This window comes from Bos taurus, chromosome 10 (assembly GCF_002263795.3).
Source record: "Bos taurus isolate L1 Dominette 01449 registration number 42190680 breed Hereford chromosome 10, ARS-UCD2.0, whole genome shotgun sequence".
In the NCBI taxonomy this organism is placed as follows: Eukaryota; Metazoa; Chordata; class Mammalia; order Artiodactyla; family Bovidae; genus Bos; species Bos taurus.
In genome coordinates, this window is record NC_037337.1 from 85935632 (window position 1) to 85947791 (window position 12160).

General features: G+C 47.1%; 1 protein-coding gene across 3 annotated transcripts in view; it reads right to left on the minus strand.

Annotated features, from left to right (window-relative positions):
* Window positions 1-8404: 8404 nt before the first annotated feature.
* The window catches only part of AREL1 (apoptosis resistant E3 ubiquitin protein ligase 1), a 44386-nt gene continuing 40630 nt past the window's right edge, over window positions 8405-12160 (minus strand). For 2 of the 3 annotated variants that reach the window (XM_005212026.5, XM_024997737.2), the window contains exons 18-20: window positions 11661-11750; window positions 11088-11263; window positions 8405-10977 (exon numbers count right to left, since the gene is read on the minus strand). In XM_005212026.5, the coding sequence (XP_005212083.1) occupies window positions 10875-10977; window positions 11088-11263; window positions 11661-11750 (369 nt within the window). In that variant the 3' untranslated portion in view covers window positions 8405-10874. 3 annotated transcript variants of the gene reach the window in all.

Below are 12160 nucleotides of genomic sequence, written 5' to 3' on the forward strand. Positions count from 1 at the left end.
AAGGTGTCAGGGCCTGCTTGACAACTTAGACTCATTACTGGACATGTACCCTTGGTGAGTCGTTTTTCTGTGCCTCAGTTTCCTCATCTCTAAAATGGGAATGGTAATTGGCTTTACCTTATAGACTGAGGTGAAGATTAAATGAGTTAATACCGGCAGTGCTTAGGCATAGCAGGCAGGGCTAGGCATAGTGTTAGATGCTGGCTATTATTATTTTTTTAATAAGTTTTGAGATCACTCCCCTAGACGCCCCAGTGTTTTCTCTTGGGGTGTTTCTGTCACTTAAAATGGATTGGGATTTCAGGGCAAATACCGGAGAAACTGAAATCCCTTCTAGTGTGATTCCGAGGCTGCTGGGGCTGGCTGCTAGCACTGGCTCATTTCTCCTCTTCTGCCACCTCCAGTCCTAAGCTGCTGGTTCCACTGCTCTGGTTCCCCGCCTGTCATCCATGCTGCTAGCTGAAGTATTTAATACCTCGTTAGCACCTTCCCACGGCTCATTGTGGGCACTAATCACTTGTTCCTTCTGGAGTGACTCTGAGCTACCTTTGACAACTGTCCACGTGATGCCTGGAGACTTCCCCAGCTGATCCTCATTCCTGCCCTGGGTTGCTCCATCTACCCCGAGAGGAAGACAACTAACTGGTTAGATTTTGGTGATACATAGGCACATTAAACAAACAAAAAAAAAGTCAGACCCTTCTGCGGCACCTGAAGCAAAACCGTTCAGCAGCTTTCCCCAGAGTTCTCCTTTTCTGCCCCGCCCCACACCTGCAGACCTGCCCCCTTGGCCCCACCACCCGCAGTTTGGTACAGGAATGGCGAGAAGGCAAGGGCCCAAATCTGAAGCAGATGTCTGGGACTAGGAGCGAGGCTGGGGTGGAGACAATAGGAAGGATGTGGACCCCGCTAGAACTGCTTGTTGCCCTGACCTACTGCCAAGGCTGAGAAAAATAGAACGACTGTTCCTGGTTAAATACCCAGCATCTATTGGTGCCAGACTTTCCTGGGCCTCAATCCTCCGTCTCTGGCTTTGCTTCCAGAGTTCTCCATAACCTTGTGCCAACCACTCTCTTGGCCCCCTTTTCCCACCACACCAAGCCCCTGAGCCCAGTCTGACCCCCCAAAAGTCAGGACTGGAGTTTGGCTTTATTTTTATTTTTTCATCTTCTCATGATGAGAGAAAATGTTGGATGACATTTTTTGGAGCCCAAACTCAAGATACGATCTGACAAGAGTTTCATGCTGCTTCCAGGTGTGAGAGGCTGTCTGGAAGACACAGTTTGGATGCTAAAACAATAGAACTTTCAAGGTGGAGGGGGATCTCAGTCGGAATTGTTGAAACCAGGCCTTCACGGAGCAGGCAAATGCAGGGCTGCAGCATCCACACCCAGTCTGGCCATCTCCAAGAGAGGCACACATTATCCTGCCAAGATCCAGCAACATTTGTCTACCTTGACTGGGATAGCGAGTGTCAGACCTGGAGGGGAACATCTGAGGGTCTTTCCGCAGCTTTGACTTGTTGAGGAGATGTGGGTTGGCATCATCACAACAAGGATGTTGTGTCAGGGAAATCCCTCTGGGGAAAGGAGCTGAAATTTTTCCTCAAGGCAATGGCCCATCTAGCTGTGATCCAGCCCAGAAGCCTGGGGGATCCACTTTAAGAGCTGCCCAAACCCCAGAAAGAACTAAGCATCAGCTGCAGCTCCCTACAAAGAGATGACCAAGGACTCCAATGTCCTGGGTTTGATAAGCATCAAGGGAAATTGGAGTGAAGCCATGTTTCCATCTGTTGTGGCCACAGCCAACTCCATGGCTACTCGTGAAGCCTCTGGGTTCCTGGAAAATAACAACTGTCTTTCCTCTGCCACCCCCTAGTTATTCTGACCACAGCAGGAACCCTTTGATTGCTGTTAGTGTTGGAGATACATCCTTCTTCCCATTCACTCAAGATTTTAATTTCATTCACCGATCTGCAGGCCAGCCCTGGGCTGCCAAAATCAACACCTCAGGTCTGCTTTGTCTGGGAGAGTAAGTTAAAGGGGAAGCTGGTCCCAAGATGACGGACTTCCCTTTCCCCGCCTTTCCCTGGATCTGCTCAGGTGCGATGGCTTGTTTATGGCACAATGAGGGGCTTGCTCCTTGGCTCACAGTTTGGAATCCATGTTGCAAGGATTCTTGCTTTTTTGAAAATCAACAGGGAGATGAACTCCCCTCCCTACCCATACCCAACAAATTTCACTTACAGCTGTTACTCGACACTTAAAGTAAGACCTCCAAATGCATAAGCAGAAATATCCCCCCTCCCCACTTAAATTAAACAGGAATGACAGAAACTATGGGAGTGGGTGGTGATGGTTTGGGGCACTTAAGCCTTGAGGGATGGAAACTCTCAGGAAAACGAATTGTTTATATGTCTGTCTCCCCTCCGAGACTGTGAGCTGTTCAGAAGCAATGATCACATTCTGTTGTGTGTGTCCCTAGCTCCCTGCCCAGTGCCTGATCCACAGATGTTTACTGAAATGCAGAGATGCAAAGTACTGAAGGGAAAAGCAAAGCTATAAAACCAGGGAAGGAACAGAAACATCAGATTTGTTTTTGATCGTGGCGGCAAGGGAGGCACATTTAAAGGAAATGAAGTGACAACTTAAGAGTAGAATTAGACCCAGGATTTATGAGAACTAGCACAAAATGATGACACACATCATCTTCCTCTCACACAATAACACAGCATTTTGTCTTCAACATAGCATAAAAACCATCAAAGGATCTCCAGCTGGCTTGCAGATACTGCTATCCCTGACTCTGTCCCAAGACATTCTTCTATGGGCAAATAGAAGAATGTCTTGGCAACTCTTTGGAGTGGGAGTTCTGAGTAGAGAGCGAGCATTGATTGTGGTTCCATCAAAAGATGAGAAGATTCAGAAACTTCTCTGTGTGCAAATCCATAATGCAGATGAAGTGGCAGTGGTTGAAACAGTGACCTCACCCTAGAGGTACAGGACCCCTCACCCTGCAGAAGATACTATGCTTATAGTCCCAATAGAATCAGTCTTATTTGAGGTGTGTGTCTCCCTTTAACTCTGGCATTCTTGAAAATGTTTGCTTCCTCAGCAAGATAACCACCAGAGATTTGGCCTTTGCTGAACAGTGCTGTGTTTCATGTAAGGGGAGTTTAGAGACAAAAGATTTAAATGAGTCTTTTTTTGCAGACTTTGTTACCAAGAGATAAACATCAGGGTATTGTACACCATGTCTGACCTCATTCTAACATTTCATTTGCGTGCAATCGATGGATTTTCATCCAAAGTGGGGATATTAAGATTTGAGGCTTTTCTTCTTCAGTTATAGCCTCGTGAGTGTCATGTACACTTTATGCAAGATTCATTTAAACTTGGAAGTCAATTCACTCAAGTCATTAGTTGGTATTCTATGGAACTTTCAAACACAAAAGATTTTAAAGCTACTGCCAATAGCTGAATCTCTTAGAAGTTCTGCTGAATCAATAGGGCCTTCTCCTCAGAAATCCCAAATCCTCAGACTGACAAGTAAACAAAGTGCTCATCTGTCACACAGTGTCACCAAGTGTATGTGAGAAGGGATCAGGAACACAGGTGGCCCAGGTGCCTGGGTTGTTTCTCAGTCTGAGCTAACCTTAGTGTAAGCTCGACACAAACCAGCCACGTGGAAAGAGTTTGGGCTTTGATGTGAAAGACCCATGTTCAAATACCACTCTGCCACTTACTAAGGAACCCTGGCAGCTGCTTGTCTTCTCTGAGCCTGAACTGCTTCACGTAGAGTGGAGAAAACAACTTACCTTGCAGGGTCATCGTCAACATGAGACAAGATATGTTAAAGCTCCGGGTGTCAGGGAAGAGCTAAAAATATGGATGCTGCCTTCATGATTCAGTCATCAGAGAGTTAAAGAAAGCCAAAGGGATTAGGTTGCCTACCACAGAATGTGGTTTGAGATGCAGGCCCCTCAGATACTTCCTCTGGCCTTTGGAGGTTAATTTGAAGGAGAGAGAGGAGGTCTCTTGTGACCCGGGGTCTTCGTCCCTGAATGCTCATTTTCTTTGGCCTGCCTGGACATGGCAAGGTTGGGAAAAGAACCCCACCCCATACCAGTCATCCACTTTAGCATCCCCTGCTGCCCCCAGATCCATATCATCTCCTACTCTGGCAATTACAAGGGCCCTGAGCTATAATCAAATCTGAAGAATTGATGCTTTTGAACTGTGGTCTTGGAGAAGACTCTTGACAGTCCCTTGGATGGCAAGGAGATTCAACCAGTCAATCCTAAAGGAAATCAATCCTGAATATTGATTGGAAGGACTGATGCTGAAGCTAAACTCCAATACTTTGGTCACCTGATGCAAAGAACTGACTCAATGGAAAAGACTCTGATGCTGGGAAAGTTTGAAGGCAGAAGGAAAAGGGGACGATGGAGAATGAGATGGTTGGATGGCATCACCAACTCAATGGACATGAGTTTGAGCAAGCTCCAGGAGTTGGTGATGGACAGGGAAGCCTGGCATGCTGCAGTCCATGGGGTTGCAAAGAGTCAGACGTGACTGAGCAACTGAACTGAGCTATAATCAATATGGTTATCACACACACCTATGTAGGAAAACTTTTTTGCAAGGGCTCCAAGTTATTAGCCAATTTCCTTTAGTTAACAGCATCATTTTGCCGGTCAGAAAACTAATGTTAAAAGATTGTCTTGCCCAAAGTTGAACCATGAGAGTTAAAATCAATTCATGGCTCTCTATTCTTTTGAGGGCTCCATTCTGCACACTTGATGCAAAAGGATTCATGGGCATCTTTGAGAAAAGGCCAAATGACAGGAGAGGCCTCGCCCACAGGGGAGGCTGGAGGCCCAGGAGTGCTGGAGTCAGAAACATAGGATACAAGTAGGTTCCCAGCGTCAGGAAGAGCCACTTGGTCCAGGATACAAAAACATTTAGAAAAGAGATTTGTATCTTTGCCTAGCTCCTTGAGTAGTCCAAGACTGACTTCTTCCTAGGATCACCCCTAAGAAATGAATTCCCAAGATCTTGCTCACTCAGAGAGTTGCCTAGTTGGCCAGCCGAACATAGTTTAAGGCATTCACGGCCATCAAAGACCACAAAGGCCATACCAGCCTGCTAATTGGGGACTCCAAGAAGTAGCAACTACATACACTGACTTCATCCTGAATAAATTATCCAATTTAGAATATCTGGGGGAACCTTTGCAGAGGCTTGATGGTCTCTGAAATGGTCAAATTTCTGGAAATTTGGATGGTCAAATATCTAGAAACGGTCAGTTTTCATTCCAATCCCAAAGAAAGGCAATGCCAAAGAATGCTCAAACTACCGGACAATTGCACTCATCTCACATGCTAGCAAAGTAATGCTCAAAACTCTCCAAGCCAGGCTTCAACAGTACATGAACCATGAATTTCCAGATGTTCAAGCTGGATTTAGAAAAGGCAGAGAAACCAGAGATCAAATTGCCAACATCCGCTGGATCATCGAAAAAGCAAGAGAGTTCCAGAAAAACATCTATTTCTGCTTTACTGACTATGCCAAAACCTTTGACTGTGTGGATCACAACAAGCTGTGGAAAATTCTTCATGAGGTAGGAATACCAGACCATCTGACCTGATTCCTGAGAAATCTGTATGGAGGTTAAGAACCAACAGTTAGAACTGGGCATGGAACAACAGACTGGTTCCAAATCGGGAAAGAAATATGTGAAGGATAACTTATATGCAGAATACATCATGAGAAATGCTGGGCTGGAGGAAGCACAAGCTGGATTAAAATTGCTGGGAGACATATCAATAACCTTAGATATACAGATGATACCACTCTTATGGCAGAAAGCGAAGAACCAAAGAACCTCTTGATGAAAGTGAAAGAGGAGAGTAAAAAAGTTGGCTTAAAACTCAGCATTCAGAAAACGAAGATCACGGCATCTGGTCCCATCACTTCACAGCAAGTAGATGGGGAAACAATGGAAACAGTGACAGATTTGATTTTGGGGGGCTCCAAAATCACTGCAGATGGTGACTGCAGCCATGAAATTAAAAGACATTTGTTCCTTGGAAGTAAAGTTATGACCAACCTAGACAGCATATTCAAAAGCAGAGACATTACTTTGCCAACAAAGATCCGTCTAGTCAAAGCTATGATTTTTCCAGTTGTCATGTATGGATGTGAGAGTTGGACTATAAAGAAAGCTGAGTGCTGAGGAATTGATGCATCGTATCTGGAAATTTGGATGGCCAGATGGAATGAAAATGGGTCTTTTCCAGATGTCTTTTCCAATACTTTGGCCACCTGATGTGAAGAATTGACTCATTTGAAAAGACCCTGATGCTGGGAAAGATTGAAGGCAGGAGAAGGGGACAGAGGATGAGATGGTTGGATGGCATCATCGACTCAATGGACATAAGTTGAGTAAATTCTAAGAGTTGGTGATGGACAGGGAAGCCTGGCATGCTGCAGTCCATGGGGTCCTCAAAGAGTCGGACACAACTGAGCGACTGAACTGAACTGATAGTCTTTGAATACGACTGATTCATCAGATTCAGCATTAGGAATCTGAACTAGATTCTCATGGGGCAATGACGGTTTCAGATGACTTTTGAAACAAACTGTGGAGAAACTGACCTTAGTTAGCATCTTATCAAGAGACCACATGGACTCATTTCCCACCCTCCTCTCCACTGTGATTTTTGGGACAGGCTCATTGAAAAGGGAATTGGTGAAAAAAGTATCCTAAAAGTCAGGAAAACAGTTACCTCCAGAAGGGTTAGGTAATTGCTCTGCAGTGCTGTAATACACTTTCTTTCTTTCTTTCCTGGATGATGGTTGCATATGCACTTCCCTTATAATTATTTGTTAAAGTGTATATGCTGCATGCCTTTTTGGTATATATGTTCACCTCCAAATAAAAGAGGAATTATTTAAATGAAAGTATATTACAGGATACCTGGAGCTGGTCTGTTATGCTTGAGGGTCTAAGTGAAATCAAAGCAGAGGTAAGGAGCCCTCTGGTCAAGCCACCTGCTGGAGAACCTCCACTGTTTAAGAGAAGTGTGGCTGGGCAGAGGTCTCAGAGCTTGAGCTGCTGTGGCTCAGAGGTAACACCATGAGAAGCTGAAGGCAGCATTTTATTGTGTTAATTCAAGAACAATTCTACCAGCCTCTTGAGTCTTATGAATAACTTCACGAAGGGATGAAATCACTCAGTGATGCATGTTCATAGTGACCCAGTCAAAACCATAAGAGCAGCAAGTGTAAAAGATTTAAGACTGTTAAATAACCTGAAAGTGTAAAGCTAGAGGGAGAGAATTTTGTTTTGTGTGTTTAACACATCTCATACCACTCAGGAGAGCTTGATGAGGTGGGAGTGAATTGAATGCACTCTAAAGGAGTAATTTTCAAGTTAAGATTCCAATTCGCTGAGTCTGGGAGGTGGGAGCAGAAGAGAAAAAAAAAATCTGTATTTTTAAAAACAATTACAGGGGAATTCCCTAGCAGTCCAGTGGTTAAGCCTTGGTGCTTTCACTGCTGGGTCTTGGGTTCAATCCCTGCTTGAGTAGTTGCAAGGTATGCGGAGTGGCCAAAAAGACAAGCAAAACACGACAAAAGCACAACAAAACACAATTACAAAGGGGAATTTGTTTTGATTTTCCAGAATGGGAACCAATGTCAAAGACAACAAATTCACTTCTGCAAGAAAGCCAGGGTCCCTAACACTTCTCCTGTAAGGCCTATATCAAAGGTCTGGTTTTCTCTGCCAAGCTTATCTATGGTTGGAAAAAGAATTCATCCCACCTGCTACCCCAAAATTTTTGAGGAGCAGGTTTTATGGGTTTTTTTCCCCATACTCAAAGCACTTGTGGGAGAGTCAAGAGTTGAGAGGACATTGAGAAATACATGTGCCATATGTAAATAAGACCACCCACCAAAGTGTTCTTCCCTCTGGATGGCAACTATCTTATTTTCTTGTACTTTTTTTTTTTAATTTCCAAATTTTCTACACTGAGTTTCTTGTGTAGTAAAACAATAAGGAATTAACACTTAAAAGACTGATGAGAACAGACATCCTGTTTTTTGCCAAACTGGTCTCTCCTTCTGGAGCTGAGTACAAGCACTTGTCCCAGCTGTTAGCTCTCTGTGCAAGGAGGCACCGAGGCCCTGCCAGGCACCACGGACAGCAGTCAGGGAAGGGTGAGAAGGTAAGCAGGTCTGGACCGGGCTAGGGCTCCGGGAGTCCATTCTACCTCAAGTTGACTGCTTCTGAAGGGTTACTGGGGAAATGCAAAAACATTTCTACATTTTTTTCTTTTCCTTCCCCACCTCCAATTTAAGCCCTGAATCACCACATAAAGCAGTCACTTGCTTCTTAGTCCTTTTAAACATTCATTTATTCACTGTACAAAATATTTACACTACTGAGCAACTGTGTGGCCCTTTGGTCTGGCCTGACAAATTTGCAGCAGGGCTTGGTCTCTGCTGGAGTTCTAGAAACACACGACACTTTCCTTGGTGTTCACTTTGTGCCTGGTCTCCTTCACTAGCCAGGAGGTTAGCTGGCTGCCCAAGTACCTGGGCCACAAGGGCATAAATAAAAAGAACTGAGCAAAATAAACGTGAATAGGAAACACTTCCAGTAACAGGCACTCTTTCTTCTCTCCGACATGGTGTACCTCTCCCCACACCGGCTAATTCCAAAGCAGGATTAGAACAGAAGGTCAAAGGAAAGGGCAAAAGAGCAAAGATACTTTTGAATAGTTAGGAGAGACAGAGAGAGAGAACACTGGAAGAATACAAAACCACAACAGTACCAGAGGGTTTTGTGAAACAAAGACCCTGGGGCTAAGGACCGCCGCAGGCTGCAGCTGCACCACCAGGGTGCCCAGGATGCTCTGCAAAGTGCTATGACTAGAGCTCAGAAAGGACAGATCGAGCCAAGAAAATCAACTCACGCTCCAGCATCAGTCTCTGGAGGGGCAAGGGGGGAGGGGACGGGGGACACAGGATTTGGAAGAGGAACAACGGCCAAAGACAGCAGAGCCAGCCCACGTGCCCCTAGCTGGAATCCCTCTCTGGGCCCAAAGGGCGGCATTGTGCTTCCCAGGGGGATGATGACACTTGCCTGTACGTATCCCACAGGGCAGCACCTTGTCCTGGTCCCTGAGGAGAGCAGTGACCGTGTGGCGTGGAGGACCCTGGGGCACAGAGGGCCCCAATGCTGGACCCTGGACCCCAAGGGTGAGTGAGGTCAGCACCCATGCCAAGGACAGATGACAACTGCGAAGGAGTGAGGTCAGGCAGGAATTGTAGCAGCTCAGGAAGGCGTGTTCCTCACGATCCCTGGGAACAGGAGGGCTCAGACGTGCTTCCGGCAGGCCAAGGCATGGCCTCAAGTCCTGCCTCATCTCTGGACTCTTTGTACTTGCTGGTTTTGGCTATAAAGATGGCTTGTTAATATTCTCAGAGTCGAATGCCCCATTGGGAATGGTCGCTTGCAGCAAAGCCTTCTTAGAAACAGAAACTTCGGAAATCGATGAGATTCTGAGTCTTGAAAATGTCTTCATTCAAATCGTTAATGGAAAATGTTGTCGCCATCTTCCAAGAAACAGCTGCAGGCTCTCTTCAGTCACGCCACAGTGAACCTGGTTGTCTTCCTCCCTCCTGAGGTGCCCTTGCTGGTAACTGAGGGAGTGACAGGAAGTCACTGGGACAGCAAGGCGTTTATCATCTGACACAGCTCCTCGATGTGTGTCCCTTGTGTCCTGACCCTAAGGACCTCTGAGAAGCAATTAAATTACTGATCCCTTCTCCCTTGTCTTAGTGCTGCCAGGGAACACCAAGCAGAGAGAACCAGGGACCAGTGGCATGCTATTGAACTGTCCTAATTTCTTGCTCCAAAATTTTCTTCAGTGGAAACCTAAAGAACGCCCAGCTCTTAGCAGACAGCACAAGTTGGAGGTAAGGAGCCAGGGCCAGCCACATCTCAGTGTAAAGAACAAACTCAGGGACAAGCATCAGTAGTCTTCAAGCCAGTCACATGCCAAGAAATGCCCCACAACCCTAAAGGAGCATCGCCTTCAGCACTGGAAGCCGCAGCCCAGCTAAGCTTTCACATTCTTAGGTCTGTCTCACAGGTTTATTATACTCAAAAAGAAAAAAGCTTACTAGGGAGTTCTTCTTTATGAACGATATGATCATTTCCAGAAACGCTTGCATGGAAAAGCTCATTTTCCAGTTCTGACGCCAAAGAAAAAAGGACCCTTCGGTGCTATCAGTAACCACGCGAGCTAGTCCCGTGCCTGCACCGGCCGTTGTGCAGACAGACAAAACTCAAGGCTGTCTGTCGCTGTGGGCCACCTCCCGTCTGTTCTTCTCCTGGCGAGCAGACGCAGTCACCTGTCCCCAAGAGGGACTCACAGACCCCGGGTCAAGGGGACACGGAGGGAACCCCTGCGGAGCGTTGGCAGAGGAGGCTGGGCGAGGCGAGGATCGCAGTGCTCCCAGAAAGGCCGAGCCTCCGTGTCGCCTCCCCCCAGCGGCTGGGGCAGCTCCCACCACTGAGCTCCTCTGAGAACCGAGGGCGAGCGCAGCGGGCCCCACCCTCCTCTGCGACTGAGTGAGCTGCTCAGGGTAGGGGCTTGCCAAAGGGGGCTCTTGGGGGTAAGGGAGGGGGCGAGGGAAGGACGAAGCTGGGGGGTGACCGACTCCTCCACACACTGCGGGGGTGCACGCCGCAGCTTCTGGCTGATGGTTCTGTGTCAGGGTCAGCGGTCGCGTCTGTGGCGCGCGCCGCCTGGAGGCTCCGGGAAGCCACGGGAGCCAAGCAGATGGCAGGGAGAGTGGTCAGAACATGCCGAAGCCCTCGCAGCCCTCACTGATGGCCAGCTGCAGCATCCTGTGCACCTCTTCGTAGGAGTCATACGTAGGGAGGCACAGCTGGTTGAAACTGCAAGGCCGAGGGGAGGGGAGTGATTAACTCACACGAGCAGACCATACCAGCGAGGGCTGCAAAGATAACCCTCTGTGACAGCCTGCGCCGGGCTGTCAGATACCCACCACGTGTGTGCAGTTGGGAGCGTGCTGTGGGTCGGGGCTGCGATAATCTGGAAGGAGGGACAGAGGGCAGCAAAGCCTCCGGGTGGCAGCTGAGAGGAGCCTGTGGTGAACTGCAGTAGCCGAGCCAACTCTTCCTGCGTCAGACTGGAAACCACGGTCCAAAACCACCTCATGACCTGTGGGAAGAGCACGAGGCTGGGGTCACACCCAGGTGTTGCTGCGGATCTGATCCCTGGGGAAAGGAACGGATGCTCTGAAGTGGGAGGGGAGGCCCTGGTTATTTGCACGCAGCTAGAATCAACTTAAAAGGGAGTGATGTGGACACCCAGCCAGCAGGGTGGTCCCTGACTGCTCAGTTCTCTCTCTCCGCCTTTTCAACATTATTGCCTCTGTGGATGCAGCATGAATAGCCCTTAAGGACGAGGGTTCCCATCTGTCTGGATGACCATCTGCCATTCCCCGCCATGTATTGCTTTTTCCCAGTTGACATGTCTGCTTCTCAGCTTTTTCCCTCTGAAACTTCTTCTGTATAATATGGTACAAATTCAACTGAAAGAATTTTGGCTCACTTACCTTTTCTCTGAAATGCCACGAGCCACCAATGACCACTGCGTGGGCTTTGAAGTCAGACACACTGATGTCCCCAGTCCCACACATCAGCAGCTGGAGAAGACAGTCAGGTGTTTACTGGGACAGTCAGAGGGGTGAAGTCCCATCATAAGGTCAAAATATGTTAACATGAAAAATGCGGAATACAGAAACATCAATAAAAAGATGCATGGTGAGGTCATAATCCAAGAATACTATTTTAGGAAAATCAATTATTAATAGGTCAATGGTTCCTAACCAGTGCAGTAAAACTCACAGAGCTTTAAAATATAGAGATAGATAGATGCCTGTGGCCTTACCCCAGACCTAGTGAATCAGAATCTCTAGGGACAGGTTACAAACGTTGAAAAAGTCTCCCAGGTGTTTCTGATGGGCACCCCTCATTAAGAGTTGCTGCTATATATATTGTTTTGATGAAACCAAGGTCAAAAAGGGAAGCAAGTGTTTACTGACTGCTCTGGATG